The sequence below is a fragment of the Leptodactylus fuscus genome, chromosome 11 (genome assembly GCF_031893055.1).
Source record: "Leptodactylus fuscus isolate aLepFus1 chromosome 11, aLepFus1.hap2, whole genome shotgun sequence".
NCBI lineage: Eukaryota > Metazoa > Chordata > Amphibia > Anura > Leptodactylidae > Leptodactylus > Leptodactylus fuscus.
Genome location: NC_134275.1, coordinates 3,943,921 through 3,967,958, shown reverse-complemented (window position 1 = coordinate 3,967,958; position 24,038 = coordinate 3,943,921). Strand labels below are relative to the sequence as shown.

The following is a 24,038-nucleotide window of genomic DNA, read 5'->3' as shown; positions in this document are numbered from 1 at the left end:
CGTATGCCGCCTCCCTATTCTCCCGTATACCGCTTCCCTAATCTCCCGTATGCCGCTTCCCTAATCTCCTGTATGCCGCCTGCCTAATCTCCTGTATGCCGCCTCCCTAATCTCCCGTATACCGCCTCCCTATTCTCCCGTATACCGCCTCCCTATTCTCCCGTATACCTCCTCCCTATTCTCCCGTATACCGCTTCCCTATTCTCCCGTATGCCGCCTCCCTATTCTCCCGTATGCCGCCTCCCTATTCTCCCGTATACCGCCTCCCTATTCTCCCGTATACCTCCTCCCTATTCTCCTGTATACCGCTTCCCTATTCTCCCGTATGCCGCCTCCCTATTCTCCTGTATACCGCTTCCCTATTCTCCCGTATACCGCCTCCCTATTCTCCCGTATACCGCCTCCCTATTCTCCCGTATGCCTCCTCCCTATTCTCCCGTATGCCGCCTCCCTATTCTCCCGTATACCGCCTCCCTATTCTCCCGTATACCGCCTCCCTACTCTCCCGTATGCCGCCTCCCTAATCTCCCGTATGCCGCCTCCCTATTCTCCCGTATGCCGCTTCCCTATTCTCCCGTATACCGCTTCCCTATTCTCCCGTATACCGCTTCCCTATTCTCCTGTATGCCGCTTCCCTATTCTCCTGTATGCCGCCTCCCTAATCTCCCGTATGCCGCCTCCCTATTCTCCCGTATGCCGCCTCCCTATTCTCCTGTATGCCGCCTCCCTATTCTCCTGTATGCCGCTTCCCTATTCTTCTGTATGCCGCCTCCCTATTCTCCTGTATACCGCTTCCCTATTCTTCTGTATGCCGCCTCCCTATTCTCCTGTATGCCGCTTCCCTATTCTCCCGTATACCGCCTCCCTATTCTCCTGTATACCGCTTCCCTATTCTCCCGTATGCCGCCTCCCTAATCTCCCGTATACCGCCTCCCTATTCTCCCGTATGCCGCCTCCCTATTCTCCCGTATACCGCCTCCCTATTCTCCTGTATACCGCCTCCCTAATCTCCTGTATACCTCCTCCCTATTCTCCTGTATGCCGCTTCCCTATTCTCCCGTATGCCGCCTCCCTATTCTCCCGTATACCGCTTCCCTATTCTCCCGTATGCCGCTTCCCTATTCTCCCGTATGCCGCCTCCCTATTCTCCTGTATGCCGCCTCCCTAATCTCCCGTATGCCGCCTCCCTATTCTCCCGTATGCCGCCTCCCTATTCTCCCGTATACCGCCTCCCTATTCTCCCGTATACCGCCTCCCTAATCTCCCGTATACCTCCTCCCTATTCTCCTGTATGCCGCTTCCCTATTCTCCCGTATGCCGCCTCCCTATTCTCCCGTATGCCGCCTCCCTAATCTCCCGTATGCCGCCTCCCTATTCTCCTGTATGCCGCTTCCCTATTCTCCTGTATGCCGCCTCCCTATTCTTCTGTATGCCGCCTCCCTATTCTCCTGTATACCGCTTCCCTATTCTTCTGTATGCCGCTTCCCTATTCTTCTGTATGCCGCCTCCCTAATCTCCTGTATACCGCTTCCCTATTCTCCCGTATGCCGCCTCCCTAATCTCCCGTATACCGCCTCCCTATTCTCCCGTATGCCGCCTCCCTATTCTCCCGTATACCGCCTCCCTATTCTCCCGTATACCGCCTCCCTAATCTCCTGTATACCTCCTCCCTATTCTCCTGTATGCCGCTTCCCTATTCTCCCGTATACCGCCTCCCTATTCTCCCGTATACCGCCTCCCTAATCTCCTGTATACCTCCTCCCTATTCTCCCGTATACCGCTTCCCTATTCTCCTGTATGCCGCCTCCCTATTCTCCCGTATGCCGCCTCCCTATTCTCCTGTATGCCGCCTCCCTAATCTCCCGTATGCCGCCTCCCTATTCTCCTGTATACCGCCTCCCTATTCTCCCGTATACCGCTTCCCTATTCTCCTGTATGCCGCCTCCCTAATCTCCCGTATACCGCTTCCCTATTCTCCTGTATGCCGCCTCCCTAATCTCCCGTATGCCGCCTCCCTATTCTCCCGTATGCCGCTTCCCTATTCTCCTGTATGCCGCTTCCCTATTCTTCTGTATGCCGCCTCCCTAATCTCCTGTATACCGCTTCCCTATTCTCCCGTATACCGCCTCCCTATTCTCCCGTATACCGCTTCCCTATTCTCCCGTATGCCGCCTCCCTAATCTCCCGTATGCCGCCTCCCTATTCTCCCGTATGCCGCCTCCCTATTCTCCCGTATACCGCCTCCCTAATCTCCCGTATACCGCCTCCCTATTCTCCCGTATGCCGCCTCCCTATTCTCCCGTATACCGCCTCCCTAATCTCCCGTATACCTCCTCCCTATTCTCCTGTATGCCGCCTCCCTATTCTCCCGTATACCGCCTCCCTAATCTCCCGTATACCTCCTCCCTATTCTCCCGTATGCCGCTTCCCTATTCTCCCGTATGCCGCCTCCCTATTCTCCTGTATGCCGCTTCCCTATTCTTCTGTATGCCGCCTCCCTAATCTCCTGTATACCGCTTCCCTATTCTCCCGTATGCCGCCTCCCTATTCTCCTGTATGCCGCCTCCCTATTCTCCTGTATGCCGCTTCCCTATTCTCCTGTATGCCGCCTCCCTATTCTCCTGTATGCCGCTTCCCTATTCTCCTGTATGCCGCCTCCCTATTCTCCTGTATGCCGCCTCCCTATTCTCCTGTATGCCGCTTCCCTATTCTCCTGTATGCCGCCTCCCTATTCTCCTGTATGCCGCTTCCCTATTCTCCTGTATGCCGCTTCCCTATTCTCCTGTATGCCGCTTCCCTATTCTCCTGTATGCCTCCTCCCTATTCTCCTGTATGCCGCTTCCCTATTCTCCTGTATGCCGCCTCCCTATTCTCCTGTATGCCGCCTCCCTATTCTCCTGTATGCCGCCTCCCTATTCTCCTGTATGCCGCTTCCCTATTCTCCTGTATGCCGCCTCCCTATTCTCCTGTATGCCGCTTCCCTATTCTCCTGTATGCCGCCTCCCTATTCTCCTGTATGCCGCTTCCCTATTCTCCTGTATGCCGCCTCCCTATTCTCCCGTATGCCGCCTGCCTATTCTCCCGTATGCCGCCTCCCTAATCTCCCGTATACCTCCTCCCTATTCTCCTGTATGCCGCCTCCCTAATCTCCTGTATACCTCCTCCCTATTCTCCTGTATACCGCCTCCCTATTCTCCTGTATACCGCCTCCCTATTCTCCTGTATGCCGCCTCCCTAATCTCCTGTATGCCGCCTCCCTATTCTCCCGTATACCGCCTCCCTATTCTCCCGTATACCGCTTCCCTATTCTTCTGTATACATTGTTGCATCTCTTATTTTGCTATTCAGGACTCTAGAAAAGCTAGGTTGGGCCCTTGTGAGTAGTAATTGATACCAGACTGGGTGTCATCCAGCTTTCCCGGAGTCCTGAATGGTAAAAGGGTCTGGGTATACAGTGATAGGGAAGGTTTTCCTTTGTTATAAATGTAAAGTTGCCATTCAGGGCAATAGAAAAGCTTTTGTAAGTACAGAATGGCAAAATGCTCCGATTGTCCAGTGTGAGCGGATGTAGTGATGTAAAGCAATGTATATTCGTCATTCATGACTCTAGGAAAGCTGGGTGAGCTGTGACTGACTCCATATTGGCTGCCAAGAAGCTTTTCTAGAGTCCAGAATGAAAGTTGTGCCTATTTATGTAGTGATAAGACGTATTGAGTATATGACAGGTCAGGTTTTAGAAAAGTTGGGTGAAACCAGGTGTAGTGAGCTGTTCAGCACTCGCCCGTGTCATTCAGGAGTCTCAGTCTATTCAGATATGACCTGACCCTCAGAGTAACCCCTGCGATCAGCGATCTCTGCTACCGGTCCCAGCTGGTGATCAGGGTGTCGCCATCCAGGGGCAGACTGTGTATTACTGAGCATGTGGAGGGGAGAAGACAAGGCTCCTGGTCCTGATCTGAGCTTCCTGGTGGCCATTTTGAATAAATTTACTTCTCATCCAATCAAAAGTGTTTGATTTGCATAATTACCCAGCATGCATTGCTTCGTCTCTCCCTGAGTTGAATGAGTTGTGAAAACAATAAATCAAATCAAGCAAAATGTCTTAAAATCTGGAATCTTGCTGTGATCTGGTGGGGTGGGCGGAGCCTCAGCTGGGGGGGGGGGATATTCTGGTCCAGGACCTGGCGGAGGAATCACTGGGACGGCGGTTCAGGGTCTAAAAATTTTTTTCATAGTGTATGTTTCTAACATTTTACAAAAAAAATTGTTCTGGTCGGATAAAGAACGGCTGGTGCTACTGGTCAGCGCCAACCTCCATATACGCAGGCGGCAGCCCTATAACTCCACTATAATAAGTGGGACTCCGACTTGTACATCCAGAGGAGACCATGTCCTGAGCACAGGACCTTAAACCACCACCAGGCAGTAGTCGGCAGACCTGGGCCAGGCCACGGAGACCTCACGAGTGCAGAAAACACTCTATAACTAAGCCGGCTTGTCTTCATAGGGACAACCTAAGAGCAGCATTCATGTAACTTAAGGAGACTCTCAGGCAGTGCATTGTGGGAGTTTATGCAAATTGGAGCAGATGACAATATAAGAAGAGATGACAAAGGAGAGGACGTGCACCGTGAGGCCGGGGCCACCGACTCCTCCTATAACACACTCCACAAACCCTGCGATCAGCGATCTCTGCTACCTGTACCAGCTGGTGATCGGAGTGTCGCCATCCAGGGGCAGACTGTGTATTACTGAGCATGTGGAGGGGAGAAGACAAGGCTCCTGGTCCTGATCTGGGCTTCCTTATAACATGGACCGCCTACCTGACAGCCATTTTGAATAAATTTAATTCTTATCCAATCAAAAGAGTAGAATGTGCATAATTTCCCAGAATCCTTTGCCGCGTCTCTCCCTGAGTTTAATGAATTGTGCAAAGAATAAATCAAATAAAGCAAAATCTCTTGAAATCTGGAATATTGCTGTGGTCTGGTGGGGTGGGCGGAGCCTCAGCTGCTGGGGTATATAATCTGGTCCAGGACCTGGCGGAGGCATCACTGGGACGGCGGGTAAAGACTTTCAGATATTCTGTCCCTGTATATTTTTATGTTATGATGAAGGTATAGGTATGGACAAATACATTTTGGAAGTTACATCTGAGTGCCAGAACTTTTGTTCATAACAGTAGGCAGACCTAAATGTCCACCATAACAAGTGGGACTCCAACCTTTCAGAGGAGACCATGTCCTGAGCACAGGGCTTTATAGCACTCCGCCATCACTACACAGTAACAGGCAGACCTGGGCCAGGCCACAAAGGCCTCACAAGTGTAAAGAACACTCGATATACAGGCTGGTCTGTCTTCATAGGGACGACCTAAGAGCAACATTCATTTAACTTAAGGAGAACCTCACACAGGGCATTGTGGGAATTTATGCAAATTAGAACAGAAGGACCTATATGCATTACCAAGAAGAGGTGACCAAGGAGAGGACGCGCACCATCAGGCCGGGACACCGACTCCTACTATAACACAATCTTCTTGCATATATTTGTTTATTTTATTTATTTAAAGAAACCAAAACTGCCAAATTTTACCCAAGTGCACAAAAAAGTGGGAGCGCTGCTTAAAAAAACACCATGTACAGGGACATAGTCATTGCAAGTCCATCTCAAAAGAGAACAGGGCCCCAATTCTACAGGCCAAAAGGCAGCGGCACAGCTATTCCCCTGCTGGGATGGAGAGATTACCAGCTCCGACCTCCTCCAACGACTCGTTCACCTCCACAGAAGCCGAGATGGACCAGGGAGTCTAAGGACCACACAGTTTCTTCTAGAGGGTCCCACAAGGGCATCCACACCCCATCATCATAAGTCACCATGGTCATGTCCGCCTTGTATATAGATAGCTTCAGTGGGACATCTATTAAACCTAAGGAGAGCTAAAGGCAATGCATCATGGGAAACTTGCAGGTGTAAGGCGTGTTATAATGTGCCAAAAGTCTTCCGATCTCAGTTCCAGTCTATAGAGCGGAGGAGGAGCCTGGGCCGTTTTAACCCTTTGGTGGGCCCAGTGCAAAAGTTTCATAAATAATTAGAGCTGAGAGAACACTGTTCGGATCAGCCGTTCTGAACAGCACGCTCCCATAGAAATGAATGGAAGCAGCTGGCACGTACACTTTGCCGGCGGCCGGTCGCTTAACCCCCCGCATGCCAGCTACGTCCATTCATTTCTATGGGAGTGTGCTGTTCGGAACGGCTGATCCGAACAGTGTTCGCTCATCTCTATAAATAATGTGTCTATGTTCAGAAGTAATTGCCCCCTCAGTAGTAATTGCCCCCTTTGTCTTTAAAAACAAAATAATGAATAATTCTTATACTCCCCTTACCCCGACCCCCCGATGATTGGAGCAGCGGACATCTTCTCCTGTAGTTGGACTCTTGTGCAGGTCCGGCCCCGGTGACGCGATGCAGTGATGTCATTACCTGTGCCGGGACGTCCGACCCACCATTATAAGACATCTATGACCAGGGCCGGTTTTAGACAAGGTGCGGCTCTGGGCAACATCACCAATGGCCCTTTGAAGACAACCATAAGGCTGATGTGGCCTCAGCAAAAATGAGCGATCCCCCGCCTTAGATCTAAACACTCATCTGTGTAATAGTGACGTCCTAGAATCCTGTTCTCAGCGTTACATCCGGCAGTGGGGTTTGTCCTGTTCTCTTTCATTTAAAGGCGTTGTTCGGGTACGGAGACATTTTTGATACTCATGACCTATCCACATTATAGGTTGGGGGTCAGACACCTGGACCCCCCGCAGATCAGCTGTACTGGATGACATACACTGGGTGAAGCTGTAAGCAAAAGGCGCCCATGGTATAGCCCTGGGGTACTGAGCTCTGCTCTAATTCACCTGTGCGGGTCATCAGTATCCGAGCCCGGACGAGCAGGGTAGCTGCATGCACACAGCTGAATTCCTTGTGTTTGAGGTTACTGCATACTTGGAGAATTGCTCATGTCTGAGGGGTTATTGAGTATTTGGTAGAGAATCCCTCATATCTGAGAAGTCCCTGCATACATGGAGGATTCCAGGTGTCTGAAGGGTTGTGCATACTTGGTGGTGAAGTGCTCGTGTCTCAGGGGTTATTATGTGCTTAGAGGAAAAGAGTTTGTCTGAAAAGTTATTGCAATTGGAGGAGAATTGTTTGGGTCTGCTGGGTTATGGTCTGCGGGGAAAGGCTTGTCGGGGATGTGGTCACATGCAGGTAAACTGTTATTCTTTGGGGTGACCTGGTTGGATGCAGGAGTGACCATTTAGAGATTTGTTGCCATACAGAGGACCTGCTCAATGGTCCTGCCGAACAGAGATTGAGGTCACATGGTATCCGGCTTCTTGTCGCCCAGCTGACCGTGGTGGTATAGGCCCACCCTGTTGTCAATTTATTCAGTAATTAGCATAGCCTAATTTCCATACAGTAGAATTATGGAGGAACTCTGGAAGAAAAGTAGCTAAAGAAACGAGAACAAGAGGAACAAAAGTAATGTGAGTGTTCTTCACACTTCACGGGAACTAAGTTCTCTCCACAGATTTCATACGAATCGTAGAATGGAATGGCCCAAGTGCAGATGTGAACAAGGGTTTAATGTAGTTATATGAAGCAGGAGTTTCAGAGGTAATATAAAGGGGAACCCCATCTAGCTAAAGTGACCCCCGGCAGAGGAATAGCAAGAAAGTCTCTTCCAAACAAGGACCTTCCACATTGGTGGAAACAAGATCTCGAGCTCTCCTGCAAGCTGTGACTATGGCTGTGCAACAAAGTGTCAGAGACGAGTCCAAAGTTTTGATTTATTGGGTTACCGGTGGAGAAAGGTCAGCAGACGGGTCAGTGATCTCCCCTCAAACTCTGAGGAACACGGCTCCAAGCCAAGTGTCGCGGCCACAGATCAGAACTGCTGCTGTCAGAGTTTTATTTCCTTATTTAATGGCAGATGACCGCTCCTGTGAAGGGTTTAAGGGGAACCTCATGGCCAGAAGGTCCGTCTTGAAGAGCTCGTTCAGGGCCCGGCCCTTCGGAAATTGTTACACCAATGAATTGCTCTTACTAGCAAATCTGTAATGGGTTACTACCAAAGTAGTCTAGTTTGCGCCATTCTCAATGGGGTCATGTGATCAGATTCCCGGCCTTGGATGACGCCACATCTACTGAGCACATCAGTACGTTCGCCATCTCTGGGTGTGCAACGTGTCATGGGATCCAGTCCACATGTGCGATCTAGGAACATAGAGGTTCCACCCAACAGGAAGGGATCGAGACGATGATGTGCCTAAATTGGGGAGCGCAGGAAACGGTAACATGACTGCATCGGAATACATTGATATCTCGCATAAGGTCGGAGTCCTGCACAACTCCAAACATGTCTGGATTACCCATCTACGCCCACAGATTACAGGAAGGAGAACGCATCTCTTGTCCACAAATAATATTTTATTTCCAAATATTAACAAAAGTTTTATTTGCACAATTGTAGTAAAAACAAGTTAGAAATACCCGATATACACACCCACTATACAACACAATAGTCACACCAGGAATAAATAGTAAAAGGGGACTCCGCTATTAAACACGCGACAGCGCCGGAGGAATTAGAAAACGCGTACAAAGGTTTACGAGGCGACACCACGGAGACATGGCCTTGGCGGGATACTTTAATGTGTTTTTTTACAATACATAGAAATTGGTTCCCTTTTTTTTGTCCCCCAACATATCAGGCAACCAACATGGGAGCCCAAGAGTGGGAACCCTGAATGAAGGGAGAGATGACAACACTTACCAGTACTGGCCCATTGGGACTAGTGATGGGACCAGCGGGGCCACCTACCGGCCCCTCCCCAATGTACAGAGCAGTAAGGAGTAGGCTGCCGTCATGTAGGTTAGTGTATAAGCACCTATAGTGTCCCTTGCTATGACTCCAGCACCTCTATAGGGGCCAGGACGGGTCCCATATACATCGCACTAGAGTTATACAATAGACAGTTTATTTTCAGGCCTATAAATGCGGCGTCTCAGATCGAAGCAGAATCACTAAACTAGAGGTCACTTCATAGAACATCTTACAAGACGTCTCTCCCTAGATTATGGGCTGTCTGATAGCGGTACATTTCCCTTAGGCCTTATTCACACGGCCATAAAGATGCTGCAAATCCCAGACCGCCGCCGTTCTAACTGAAACATCTTCGTTGCCGGTCCCCGGGACACTCGGTCACGTCTTGAGAACCAAAGTCAGGCCAAGAATTACCTGGACGGAGGATGCAAGCCTCGATGAGACCTCAGAAGGCAGACAGGTTTATTGTTGGCACTGGACTATATGGCACACTATATGGTAATGGCGGATGATGATAAGCAATGGGGGCTGCCATAGGGGCCTTCAGAGCACCATCAGATACCACTATGGAGTCATCTATAATCTGCTCCATAGACCTGCATTCACTTTATTATCCCTTCATATATACTTCCCTTTGAAACAAATGCCCATGTGCGTGGCCATCGCTTGTCCCATCAGATCAGGACTGGTTTAGGCTGGGGACACGAGTACGGTAGTAGTTTAGTGGATGGACGCCATATCAGCGTACCTCGTACCTATTCCATCCACATGGCCATACTATACTGTACCTGCTTGTTACACAATACATTTGGCGCACAATTTATGGTACGTTGCCATTATACGGTCCCACAATAGCAGAACGTGACTCCAGTGTCATCTATCCCAGGAACTAGAAGAGAGTCCGCAGCTAAACTGTATATACTGTATACTGCAGGACAACGTCTACCTACTCACTGTATATACTGTATACTGCAGGACAACGTCTACCTACTCACTGTATATACTGTATACTGCAGGACAACGTCTACCTACTCACTGTATATAGTATAATCTGAGGCAGGACAAGGTCTTCCTACTCACTGTATACACTTCATACAATCCAGTTTTACAGAAATAATAACGCCAAGTACAATTCACACTTCAGACTGAAGTTATGGAGGAATCCTGCAAACTAAGAACATTGCAAATACACCACTAACCTATGGAGAGGGGTCTGAACTACTAAAAATATACAATATGTACACACATACACACACACACACACACAACAAATCCCAATGACAAGGCTGTGAGATTGTGGCATCCACTCTATGAACGGAGGCAGAAACTGGACAATATGGCGCAAACTATGTAGATATCCTCCAATACTGAATATTTCACCTTTAGGTTAAGGCCCCATGGGACGATGCGGGAAAAACCGTGGCGGGAACGTATCGCGGTTCTTCCCGCAGAGCTTTGAACAGAACGTTCACAGAGTTTCTGTTACCATTATATCTACGGGAAAGTCACCAATGTTTCCATAGATATAACTGACATGTTGTGATTTCCAAAAGCGTGCCGGTTTTGGAAATATAAACCCACGGTGAAGGCTTTCTTGTATATTAACTATTCCGTAAAACAAGCCACGAGATGTGCAGCTTCGTTTATAGGTTGGAGTAAGAATAGTGAGAGCCGTAGATCAAATCAGCATTGAGGAATAGTAACATAGTAACTAAAGCCATACAGGTTTGCAACACTGTGAACGGAGCGCGTGTTCCGCCAGGCCAAGCCAATGGTCACCGTCTACAATATTAGGCCCAAGTGGACATCATAGTAAACTACTACACGGCACAGAACATGGAGTATATTCATATTCACCACTGATATCCATATTACAGCTGCTAGGATACAAACTATAAAATATTTGGCAGACATTAAAGTATGTAGATTGGTAAAATAGAAGAATGACCCGAAGAGAAAAGAGGAAGCGCAAAACTGGGAGGGAAGGGTTAAACTGTGTCAAAGTTCAGCAGCAGCCATGTCTAACACAGACGCTGCTAGGACACTCACACAAGACAACCCCTGTGATCCAAATTGCCAGATGTAGTAGAGCTGAGGCAGCGCGGTAGCACGGCTTGCTCTGCTCTCCATAGGAATGTACATACAGCTAAGTCTGCTGCGCACATGCACAGATGTAACAGGGCCGGGACACAGGCGGATCATCGCCAACCGCATTTCACTAAATATAAGCGGCTCATCGCCAACAACAACCCTCAGACGAAGTTGCGGGCAGAAGCTACTATTTAATAAAAATGTTTAATACAACAAAAAAAAAAAAAGGGGATATTTTTGTTGAAATATTTTTGTATGTATTTTTTTTGCACATCCTCCTTTCTCTTTGACATCTATGTGTGCATCAGTTTACCATTTAGGTCCCATACACGTGGGGTATCTAGGCCGCAAAATCCGGTCCATACGTCAGACAGATCTCCCCGCCCAAACCCAGTCCATCATAGTAATCTAGGCTGCTGGGAATCCCTCCTCTACATAGTAGCGCCACCAGTAGGCCAGGAGTAGAGTATCCTAGTATCACAGATCGTCGGGTTCGGATCAGGAAATCTAGCCAATATATGGAGCAGATTGTCCGGCCCGGTTCCCCCATGTCCATGAGACCTTAGGGTGGACCCACGTGTTTGATATTGCTGGACGCCACTAACAGATTTATACCATCTTTCTATATACAGTATATACACACACACACGCTTCTACCATTTAATTATACAGATTAAAACTGCACAAAAACAGGTTAGAAAAGTAAACTTATAATAAAAGGGAAGGGGAGACCAAAGAACTGGGTGTCTGGAATGTAAAAGGTGAAGCAATGGCTGTACACGGCTTATTTATGGCACTTACGTTACGTGGTCAACACTGACCTGTGACCTGAGAACACATTTCAATAGTACCTGTCATTTCAATACGATTTCCATATATAAGTATATAATGCCTTCATCTGCACCTATACAGACATCTCTCCTCCTCCTCCTCTGCATTGATCACACAATCTCAGTTGCTGCCCAAAAAGTCTATGGAGAGAGAGGAGAGGAGGTGGAGGAATAGACACAGACACTACTGCAGCTTCTAGTAGGTGTTGTATCTCACCGCAGCGCTGTAACAATGAGCAGTACTGCTGTGTAATGTCCTCCGCGCTGCGTGAGATCAGAATACCCTCTATCTCCGTGTGCTGCGTATGGCAGACAGGACAGCGGTTACTGTACAGTCCGCCAATGCCGGAGCAGAGTTCCAAAAAACGTGGCAATCACAGATGGACCCTGGATAAATACAGCCTAAAACGCACAAAGGTTACTACTTATGTAGACACTTGTCTGCAGATTCTAAAAAGTCGCCTGAAATGGCAGTGGCACAATCTATATGGCATCGACAGACGTTGTACAGTGTTGCATCCAACTATTTAGCACTACTTTGCTATGTTATAAGCTTTGTCGCAGCTGTAGATTTGTCCTGGTGAGCCCTGTAAGGGTAGGTTCACACGGAGTATTTTGCAGGCGGATTTTGACGTGGAATCAGCCTCAAAATCTGGATGCAAAACCATCTCCCGTTCATTTCAGTGGGAGTCACTTGCTTCCCGTTTTCCACCGCGTGAACTCACCCTAACATTACAGGTCAGAGATGATGCGACCGATCTGGAATCTGCCAAACACTATATGGAGGCCACGATGGTTGGGAGTCATTGGATGAGATGAAATGGAATATATACAATTGTGTGATGCCTCCTCTGGTGTTTGTATTGGGCAACCTAACACCCAGTTATCAATGTGCAGCAGCCAATACCACCCCCTGCAGCGGCCAATGGACACAAGATTACGAAGGGAATGCAACAGATTTAGTCCCGGTTCATATCTGCATTTTGTTCGCCTATCTGCATGGAATATGCAGAGAGAACAGTCCTGCAAGCTGCGCTTTTCTCTCTGCATTTTACGTGCGGAAACCACATGGACCCCACTATAGTCTATTTGCTTTTTTTTTTTGCAGATAGATTTCCGTTTGGAATCCCCGAATGGAAACGAGAATACAGATGTGACCCGGGCCTTACCAGCACAATGAGGTGAGCCCTGGCCAGTACAAGCAGGCCGATCCTTCCCCTGCATTCATACATCTATATCATATCCTAATAATAAGAGCTAATTTATACTATGGGAAACTAATCGAGTGACCTGACCACGTACAGATGTAGCAGAGCTGGATATCTTGGTGGTTTATCTAATAAAGTCCTGACAATGACATGTAAGGTTAGAATTTAGCATTATGTATGTACTAACGCTCCCGGGCGTTGTGTCTGTGATCTTGGCAGGACTTGTATAGAATATATACAGCTAGCGGAGGTATATTTTGGTATAACACCATGAGATATTATAAAGGGTCGCTATAGTATTTGAGATAGTCACACCATCAAGCAGTAGTCATTGGAGGACAGTAGTGGATTTCATGAGACACAGGACCGGGTGCGTAGGCAAGTGCCCGCTTGTGCCGAATAGCAAAATCCCTATAAAAATCTATTAATAAAATAATCAATTCTTGTAAGAGACTTTGCACACAAAGTAAAAACCAGCTGGGTCCCCTGTCCCTGTGCAAAGGAGATTCAGACGCCATAGCCCTCGGGTTATTAACTCTTGTTTTTGGCTCAAGGGCAGCAACATTTTGGAAGTAGAAAAAAAAAAAAAAAATCTGAAGAGATGTCAGACATGGTGGTCCGTTCTGTAAGGTCACTTGTTTCGCTCATTGGAAGTCCTAACACTGGTAAATCCTCAAAGTGCTCATAGCCCTTTTAACCTCCATATGCTTTTATTTTGGCGGTAAAGAGGTTAAAACCTGATCCTTCCCTTACTGACCATTCAATCCACCTTCTTTCCAGAAAAGGGAATCAGCTCCACTAGGAATTTATATCCTGGCAGGCCGGGGGAGAACAATGCCACGATGAGTTTCCCGTGGATCATGGTCATGAGTGTTTGGTGTCCTGAAGCCCAAATACGATACCAAGGCCCGTAGAAAGGATCGGAAATGGCCGGACACAACATGTTGTTCAAGTTCACCTCCGTCATCTAAAGAGAAGATACAAAAACAAGACTGTCAGTCCCACATGTGACACGTAAAGTAGTCCACAGTACATGTGACACAGAGTAGTACATGTGACACGTAGAGTAGTCCACTAGTACATGTGACACGTAGCGTAGTACACTAGTACATGTGACACGTAGCGTAGTACACTAGTACATGTGACAGGTAGAGTAGTACATAGTACATGTGACAGGTAGAGTAGTACACCAGTACATGTGACACATAGAGTAGTCCACTAGTACCTGTGACACGTAGAGTAGTACATAGTACATGTGACACGTAGAGTAGTCCACTAGTACATGTGACACGTAGAGTAGTACATAGTACATGTGACACGTAGAGTAGTCCACTAGTACATGTGACACGTAGAGCAGTACACTAGTACATGTGACACGTAGAGTAGTCCACTAGTACATGTGACACGTAGAGTAGTCCACTAGTACATGTGACACGTAGAGTAGTACATAGTACATGTGACACGTAGAGTAGTCCACTAGTACATGTGACACGTAGAGCAGTACACTAGTACATGTGACACGTAGAGTAGTCCACTAGTACATGTGACACGTAGCGTAGTACACTAGTACATGTGACACGTAGCGTAGTACACTAGTACATGTGACAGGTAGAGTAGTACATAGTACATGTGACAGGTAGAGTAGTACACCAGTACCTGTGACACGTAGAGTAGTACATAGTACATGTGACACGTAGAGTAGTCCACTAGTACATGTGACACGTAGAGTAGTACATAGTACATGTGACACGTAGAGTAGTCCACTAGTACATGTGACACGTAGAGCAGTACACTAGTACATGTGACACGTAGAGCAGTACACTAGTACGTGACACGTAGAGCAGTACATAGTACATGTGACAAGTAGAGTAATACACTAGTACATGTGACACGTAGAGCAGTACATAGTACATGTGACAAGTAGAGTAATACACTAGTACATGTGACACGTAGAGTAGTACACTAGTACATGTGACACGTAGAGTAATACACTAGTACATGTGACACGTAGAGTAGTCCCTAGTACATGTGACACGTAGAGTAATACACTAGTACATGTGACACGTAGAGTAGTCCACTAGTACATGTGACACGTAGAGTAGTCCACTAGTACATGTAACACAGAATAGTCCACTAGTACATGTGACACGTAGCGTAGTCCACTAGTACATGTGACACGTAGAGTAATATACTAGTACATGTGACACGTAGAGTAGTCCACTAGTACATGTGACACGTAGAGTAGTCCACTAGTACATGTGACACGTAGAGTAGTCCACTAGTACATGTGACACGTAGAGTAATACACTAGTACATGTGACACGTAGAGTAGTCCACTAGTACATGTGACACGTAGAGTAATACACTAGTACATGTGACACGTAGAGTAGTCCACTAGTACATGTGACACATAGAGTAATACACTAGTACATGTGACACGTAGAGTAGTCCACTAGTACATGTGACAGGTAGAGTAGTACACCAGTACATGTGACACATAGAGTAGTCCACTAGTACCTGTGACACGTAGAGCAGTACACTAGTACATGTGACACGTAGTACATAGTACATGTGAGTAGTACATAGTACATGTACATAGTACATAGTACATGTGACACGTAGAGTAGTACACTAGTACATGTGACACGTAGAGCAGTACACTAGTACATGTGACACGTAGAGCAGTACATAGTACATGTGACAAGTAGAGTAATACACTAGTACATGTGACACGTAGAGTAGTCCACTAGTACATGTGACACGTAGCGTAATACACTAGTACATGTGACACGTAGAGTAATACACTAGTACATGTGACACGTAGAGTAATACACTAGTACATGTGACACGTAGAGTAGTACACTAGTACATGTGACACGTAGAGTAGTCCACTAGTACATGTAACACAGAATAGTCCACTAGTACATGTGACACGTAGCGTAGTCCACTAGTACATGTGACACGTAGAGTAATACACTAGTACATGTGACACGTAGCGTAGTCCACTAGTACATGTGACACGTAGAGTAATACACTAGTACATGTGACACGTAGAGTAGTCCACTAGTACATGTGACACGTAGAGTAGTCCACTAGTACATGTGACACGTAGAGTAATACACTAGTACATGTGACACGTAGAGTAATACACTAGTACATGTGACACGTAGAGTAGTCCACTAGTACATGTGACACGTAGAGTAGTACATAGTACATGTGACAAGTAGAGTAGTCCCTAGTACATGTGACACGTAGAGTAATACACTAGTACATGTGACACGTAGAGTAATACACTAGTACATGTGACACGTAGAGTAGTCCACTAGTACATGTGACACGTAGAGTAGTCCACTAGTACATGTGACACGTAGAGTAGTCCACTAGTACATGTGACACGTAGAGTAATACACTAGTACATGTGACACGTAGAGTAATACACTAGTACATGTGACACGTAGAGTAGTACATAGTACATGTGACACGTAGAGTAATACACTAGTACATGTGACACGTAGAGTAGTCCACTAGTACATGTGACACGTAGAGTAATACACTAGTACATGTGACACGTAGAGTAGTCCACTAGTACATGTGACACGTAGAGTAATACACTAGTACATGTGAATACATAAAGCTTTGTTTTCATACAGACACTTTGTACTTACAACCCCGAGGATCTGCAGGAAGCTGAAGTGGTAGAAGAACATTAGTCCAGTTGATAGAATGGCCCACCAGAAGTTGCCCAGCGGTTCCGGAGTGTAGGCACCTAGAAAGTCACCATGTATGAAAGAATGCAAACATATCAAACCGAAATAATACAACACAAGATATGAATGTAAGATACTTAAAGGGACAACCCAGCATTTTTTTGTAAGCTCTGCCAGGTAGTCACTGAAACAGATTGCTTATAGGGTCACCCATTCCTAAATACCTGCCTCCACATCTATCCATAGATTGTAAGCTCTTGTGATCAGGGCTCTCAGTCCCATTGTGTGAATTGACTATTTTTGTATAATGTATCTGGTTTTTTGTCTGTACTCGAACCCTACAAATTGTACAGCGCTGCGGAATAGGTTGGCGTTATACATAAAATGTATTTATTATTATTATTATTATTACTCCTCGTCTATCACTGGGGGTCCCAGAAGTGGGGGCCTCAACAATCAGGTAAGGATCCCCATCTTCGTGATACAAAACCATACCACCATCCACCACTAGATGGCAGAAGAACATCATCTTTTAAAAATGAAACAAAATAACACTTGTGATCTCTCTGTATATTATATTATTATTATTATTATTATTGTTGCCATTATGCAATAATTCCATAATGTATTGTATGGTATTCAGCATGCTCCTAAGAAAACAATGTCTGCATAGAAGTATCTGGTGGCGACAGAACGTACCTCCCTTCCTCAGTAAGTAGATGGGCACAACGTACAGCAGGATGTGTTGTATATAATAGACTTCCACTTCAAAGGGCAACTGCAACGAGACAAGTCACTGGTGTCACTTTATACAAGGAGATACGGAAAGAACTCGTACTGTCAAATGTACCAAATAATATTATACTGAGGGCAACTCTGGGACTTCTGAACAGAACGAAGAATCAGGACAGCCTGTTATTTTCTGTTAAAATCCTGGACGCTTTCCAATTATTACAGGCAAAGAAATTGTGCAAAATAACCAATAGAGGAAGGAAAGCTGGAGGAAAAAAAAATGCAAAAAAAATTGAAGTCAGTAAGTGATAAAATATTAGCAAATAAAGGCGTGCGCTGGTATGGGACAGACAAAGGATTGGATTGAAAATGTAATTCCATTCTATACTTTCTTACATGTTAGTAAAACTTCCTGACACATCCGGGTACACCAGTATTTGCATGAAAGGGTTAACAGGTTATTTAGTCTGTTGGGCTCAAACCAGAGAGTACAGGCCTAGGGCTATTTGTAAACCCTGGGCGTGACGCAAATCCACAGCAGTCACAGCACAAAGCATAGATGGTTCACAGGACAGCGCAGGGCGCAGGAACCCTCCCACAGCAGAACAGACTCTAAAGCACAATCTGCCCCGATAATGCCAGCCTTGGGTCATCAGCAAGGTCTCCATGGCTGATAGATCTGTGCAGACATCGCCACGCTCCATCACCCAGGAGAACGTCAGCTGGAGTCTGCAGGTTGAGGTCATAGACTGGTACAGAATGGAGGAGGCTCTTATCGCCTCTATCTGTTGCGGGGTTGGGTTTGACCGTATGGGAGGTGGGGATTGGGGGAGCAGTTTGGTTGAGTTTGGAAGGTTTTATTTGAGAAGTCTGCCATTGCCTATGGTCTAGAGTAAACTTGGGCATTGTACGGCCTGCGGGCCACATCCGGCTCTCTAACTATCTCTGACCGGCCCATGTGAGATTGTTGTACAAGGGCGTCCCCCTGTGCTCTGAGCACAGCATTGTCATCCATCCAGCAACGCCTTTCTTTTACTCCTTCGGCCATTCTCCTCCTCTTCTTACATGAGACCAACACAAAAAGGTCAATGGACAATGGATGGATGACAATGGATGGATGACAATGCTGTGCTCAGAGCACAGGGGGAACGCCACCTCTGCTGAGAACAATGAAGAAAAATTCAAAGATGGCAGCGCGGACCTTCAAGATAACGGTGCTACATGCTTTTTGTTTCAAGTGTGGTTTTTAATGATAGAATTCCTTTAAGCATCCCTTTAACTTAGTCTGACCCTCTAAAACCATTCCAATTTTTTATGTGGCCCCATGGAAAAATGAATTACCCACCCCTGGTCTGGAGACTGTACCTGCCATTAGGGGAGGGGGCTGTACTGTGGAGTTTGGTGCTTCTTTCTATGTATCTTGTGCTGCATGTTGGGATTTATTTGCAATATGGCATTTGGAGAAGTAGATTGTGCTGCAATGTTGTGTTGTGACACTACTGGGGTTGTATTTTGTGTTGCGCTGTGATATCTGCTGGCACGTACATACATATCCTTTTTTTCTTTATGTACAATGCTCCATTTTTCCTATCATTATGTCTTTGGAGTATGGAAGGAAATCCACGCAAACACGGGGAGAACATACAACCTCCTTGCAGATGTACTTAGGTTGTTAGTAATGCCATCAGGCTCTCCATCATTACTACATCCTCCGGTATCAGCCGTACAATCCCTGAACCATGGCTAATATATGGATGTATGCCGCGCCCGTCAGACCTCAGCAAAGCACCAAGACGACGCAAAAATACTGTATAATCGGGAATTAGAATCAGATGGAAAGCCCACGTGCCGGAGCTGTGCAGTCACTGGCTTCATTCTCAACCTGTCCTTATAGGTCATCAGTATATAAATCCTGCACAAACCTTTATTTCAGGCCCACAATGGATGCAAGAAAAATAATTGGCCGGATTTTACCCCATTTCCAACCGTTTTATCCAGATATAAATTGGCTTCAATGACAAAGCGACGTGTGGGATCTCTTACCATTCGTGTGTTGAGTACTGGGAATAACAGTGCAAGCAGGGCCCCATTCAACATGTGCATCTGCAACCTGCACAGAAACAAAGTGACAGGGTTAACGATAAAAATGACAGATCTAAGAATTATTTTAAAGGCAGCAATAATCCGTCTACAATGTCCGCCGGTCCTCACGGTCTGCTGGTGCCCTGCTCTAGGAGTCACAGCCCATGAACAAGGGGCAGCCATCGTGCTGTATATTTTGGTCACAATGGTGTCAAAGCCATTAAATACTCGAGTTTGTTTTTTTTGCAATGGTGCATATCTGGTTACTATGTGATTACACCCAATGCTTTGCAATTCCGTGCATCCAATAGTTACTTTAACCCCCTTTGCAAAGTAAGACAGTCCGCGATCACATCTCGCTGCCATGGTATGGCCAGTATGAAAGACGTTCAGGTTCCCATATTGCAAAGATATTGAAAATGCTGAATAATAATAAAGTTGCAGGATTTGGAAAAGAGAAATATTAGAATAATGTCAGCTTATTTTTAATATCTCACAGCAGAATACTCACCTAAATACTATTGTGGCAGCTTTACATGGTGGACACGCCAGGAGAAAGATCTGCAATACAAAGCAGAAAATAGGTTACAAAAATAAATAAAAGTCAAGAGGCCAAGACTGACAAAAATGCAAAAAGAAAGTGAATGGACAGGGTGTGTTATCAGGTACAGACAGCCCGGGATCCTGCACAAACTGAGCTGCACCAGAACTATCTGCTTTGCACATACGGCTGAAAATAGAATTGGTCTCGCCAAGACTAGGAAGGAAAAAGCAGAATAGTAATTTTATTAGTCAGGTGATATAACTATGGGATGGATTTACTAATAGTGTGTAGACTGTGGTCTTATTACCCTGATTGGTCAAAAAACACAAACCCCATATGTTCACCTTTCCCCCATTGCCTCCCACCACGGTCCGGTCCTGCTGCTGCGATGTTTTCTTACGGTGGAAGTCCTTGTTACATGTGATCGCTGAGGCCACCAAGGACACGGGATGTCACTGCCTGTAATGTCCCCGACCCTTTCCGCAGGCCGCTGATTGGCTTTAGCGATCATATAACCGCTGAGACCAAAGTAAAGGGTCGGGGGGACGTCACAGTCAGTGAGGGCCTCCGCTGCAAGAACCGAGCAACACCGGAGCACGTCAGCGTACTAAACACTATGCCGCCGCTGTGCAATGGTCCAGACTGGCAGCGCCATCATTCATATGAATAGAGGGGCACCGCACGGCCATTCTGGACAGAGAATTTCTACCTCTGGGGATACAATTGCCCATTGAATCAGGGGATCCATTGCAGTGGATTTTGGCCAATTCCTGCGCACACCTCGACCGTGGTGGATACAGACTATGTAAATGAAGCCCAGACATTCGTAGTTATCCTTGAGAAGGCTGCACAGTCATCTTCAGGAATGAGATTTGCTAATTACATACTGGTAACACCTAGGAAAGCTTTCTAATGGAATGGCAGCACATGTAGCAGCCAGCAGTGACATTTCCGATGTTGCCTCTAAGTTTTCTGTTGCTGAAAGGTCACATTATAGGAGGGGGCGAGGAGCTGCTTCATCTAACCATACACTCATTGCTCTGATTCATACCCCAAGAGGCCAGCAGATGGGTAGGACAGATCAGTCACACCACATAGATACCTTTTAAGCAAGGCCTGTTTAACCATAGAGCCAATGGTGCACTTGCACCGGGTCCTAAGGTAGTGGAACAATGGGTCAGGGCTGCCCCAACATCAGCTCATGGATGTCCATGTGATCCCTGCTTCATCGGAGCAAGGAATAGTTGTAGCTTTGCTGGATTATAAATCTCATGCAACGCTATAGCTGCACAAGCAGCATGCAGAGGAGACAGGGCGCGTGTACATGCATGCAGAGGCGACAGGGCACGTGTACATGCATGCAGAGGAGACAGGGCGCGTGTACATGCATGCAGCTTGTTTATATGGCCGGCTACTCTGGAGAATGTAGGGAATGCTGACGTCATGCTGGAAAAAAAAGCCTCCTAAGTGAAGGTAAACATAGCAGATTACTCGCAGCAAACCACAGGAACCGGTTTGCCACATTCATTACAGCAGAACTAAGAATAACTGCATGTGCAAACTGAATATATCCTACAAGCAAAGGCTCAGACCCCACGTTGTGGAAATGCAGCTTTTGTTGTTGTAGATTTTTCTGCATTTCTGCATCCAGGAGGGAGACGTATAAGCCATTCCTGTAGATTTCACTTTCCTTTTGGAGCTTGGCTTTGGCTCAAAAAAAATAAAAAATCTGCAACAAAAAAAAGCTGTGTATTTGCAATACTGGAAAACAAAAAAAAGAAAAAGTTAAGCCACCCCATAATATCAAGTTTCTACAGTTAATTCCACTTTCTTTTCCCGTTGAACAAGGTTTGTTCCTGCAGCTTGTCTCACGTTTCAGCCGGCGCAGACCAGACCTGCAGCTATAAAGCGGCAAATATACTGTATACAACCTTTACCCCAGAAACACGGGTATGCCAGGCCAGAAATCCTCAATGAAATACACGCCAGTCTCCATCTTACGGCCGGGGCCCCACGGGGTGTAAACGGAAACACCGCGGGAAAAGATAAGCAGTATTTTATAGTCACTGTATCGTGGATGAGCCACAATTGGGGAATATACACAAAGACACATTGAGATTTTCATAACAGTCGTGGTTTTGGAAGTCGCAGCAGGGCAAGGCCGGCAGTATCCCTATAGGTAGAATGGAAGCAAAACGTTGCACCGCAGTTTTTTCCCACAGCAGGACACTATGTGGGCCCTTAGCCTGCGCAGGAATGGTAGTGCAAGCCTAGTCCCATAGTCCTCTTCACGTCTGGGATGTGGGCAGAGAGTCTTTGGTAGTAGACGGCCCTCATAGCTGAGTATTTGGTGCAGTGTAGCAGGAAGTGGGTCTGGTCTTCTAGGGCCCCCTGGTCACAGTGCTGGCACAGTCTCTTCTCCCGTGGCTTGTACGTCTGTCTGTATCGCCCCGTCTCTATCTCTAGGTTGTGGGCGCTCAGTCTGTACCGGCTCAGGGTCTGTCTGTGCTTGGGGTGGCGTATTCTCTCCAGGTAGGTGGCCATGGTGTAGTCCCTTTGTAGGGATTGGTACACATTGGTGAGTTTCTTGGGGTTATTTATTTTGTTTCTCCATTCCTCGATGTACCGCTCTCTGTCTCTCTCAATGACTCCTTTTATTTGAGCCTTGTTCAGGGCACGTTGGGGGTTTTGGCTTGGCAGATGGCTGATGCTTGGTTGGGCGGTGTCGGGTTTGCTCGGGGCTCTGTGGCTCAGCCAGGCTTGGTGGTGGTAAGAGCCGGGACTGCTGCCCTGTATGTGTGTCCAGAATAATAGCGCCCTCTTCTGTATGGTGAGCCATAGGGGGGAGTCTGCCTAGCTCTGCTCTGCATCCCATGTTGCAGGTGCTTGTCATGTAACACAGTGTAGGATGTAATATAGTCCCTGCACATGGCGGCTCTAGCAAACAGCTGTTAGTTTGGGCTGCCAGGTGTTGGATCCCCACAATCTAAAAGCAATTGCATATCCTAAGGATTGGTCATAAATATTAAGGTGATGGACAATGCCTTTAAGCGTGGGAAATGGGGACTGAAGCTTGAAACCCCCGCAGAGAACCAGAAGCGAGGCAGCGTAGGAGAACTGTGCAGCGCACCGGCTGGACAAACTGTAGCGGCAACTGTAGGTAGTACAGCACTGGCCCTTTCCAGGCTACCCACAGGGGTCCCTGAATGGAGTGGGGGGGGGGGGGGGGGGCACCTGTCTGGTTTACCTTTACTGCCATCATCTAATAAGGATGCTGGTATTAACCTCATTACTGCCCTAGCCCACCAGGGACACAAAAGTGACCTCATTACTGCCCTAGACTAAAGCAAATACCGTCCACTACCCTCAACCTGCATGCGGTTTATCTGAATGTTATGTGGCCCTGAATATCTGGTATAGATCTCATGTGATCCTGTATATCTGGTATAGATCTCATGTGATCCTGTATTGTTTGGCTAGCGTCCAGGGCTATGGAGTCAGAAGGCCACAACCAACCAACTCTGACTCCTCCATAATTCATTAAAAAGCCAAGGACTGAACTCATCCTTTATTCGGACAACTGAAAATTGGCCCAACACTGACGCCACAATTTAAAAAAAAAACAAACTTGTTTTAATCTGCAATATTAATATTGCAATATTTAGTTACATAAAAATGTAAACAGATAATCAGATGTAAATTGACCATGAATAATAATAAATACTAATAATACCACTAATAAATACTACTACTACTACTAGTAATAGCGGAGCTTTGCAGGTCACGTTCATCGATTGAAACCTTTATTGCTGAAAAAAATAGCGGTGGCACATCATGTATCTGAGCAATGACCTAAAGTCGTCCATAAAACCCAGGACTGAGCGCAGGGACCGATCTTATCATTGCAGGAGCAGACAGTGACTTGTATACTAGCACCTCCGGACAATGGTCATATAACAGAAC

At 46.6% G+C, this 24,038-nt stretch overlaps 1 protein-coding gene across 2 annotated transcripts in view; it reads right to left on the bottom strand.

The window, feature by feature from the left end:
- TMEM164 (transmembrane protein 164) overlaps positions 1-24,038 on the bottom strand; it is a 322,941-nt gene that overhangs the window by 285,490 nt on the left and 13,413 nt on the right. Inside the window, exons 2-6 of one of the 2 annotated variants that reach the window (XR_012711839.1) lie at positions 20,043-20,092; positions 19,493-19,559; positions 17,417-17,495; positions 16,676-16,776; positions 8,559-13,977 (exon numbers count right to left, since the gene is read on the bottom strand). Coding sequence is in view for 1 of the 2 variants with exons in the window: in XM_075259461.1 (XP_075115562.1) it covers positions 13,771-13,977; positions 16,676-16,776; positions 17,417-17,495; positions 19,493-19,559; positions 20,043-20,092 (504 nt within the window). In the remaining variant the exon portion in view is untranslated. Of the gene's footprint in view, positions 1-8,466; positions 13,978-16,675; positions 16,777-17,416; positions 17,496-19,492; positions 19,560-20,042; positions 20,093-24,038 lie in introns of those variants that run through there. The other variant, XM_075259461.1, reaches the window with a different exon arrangement.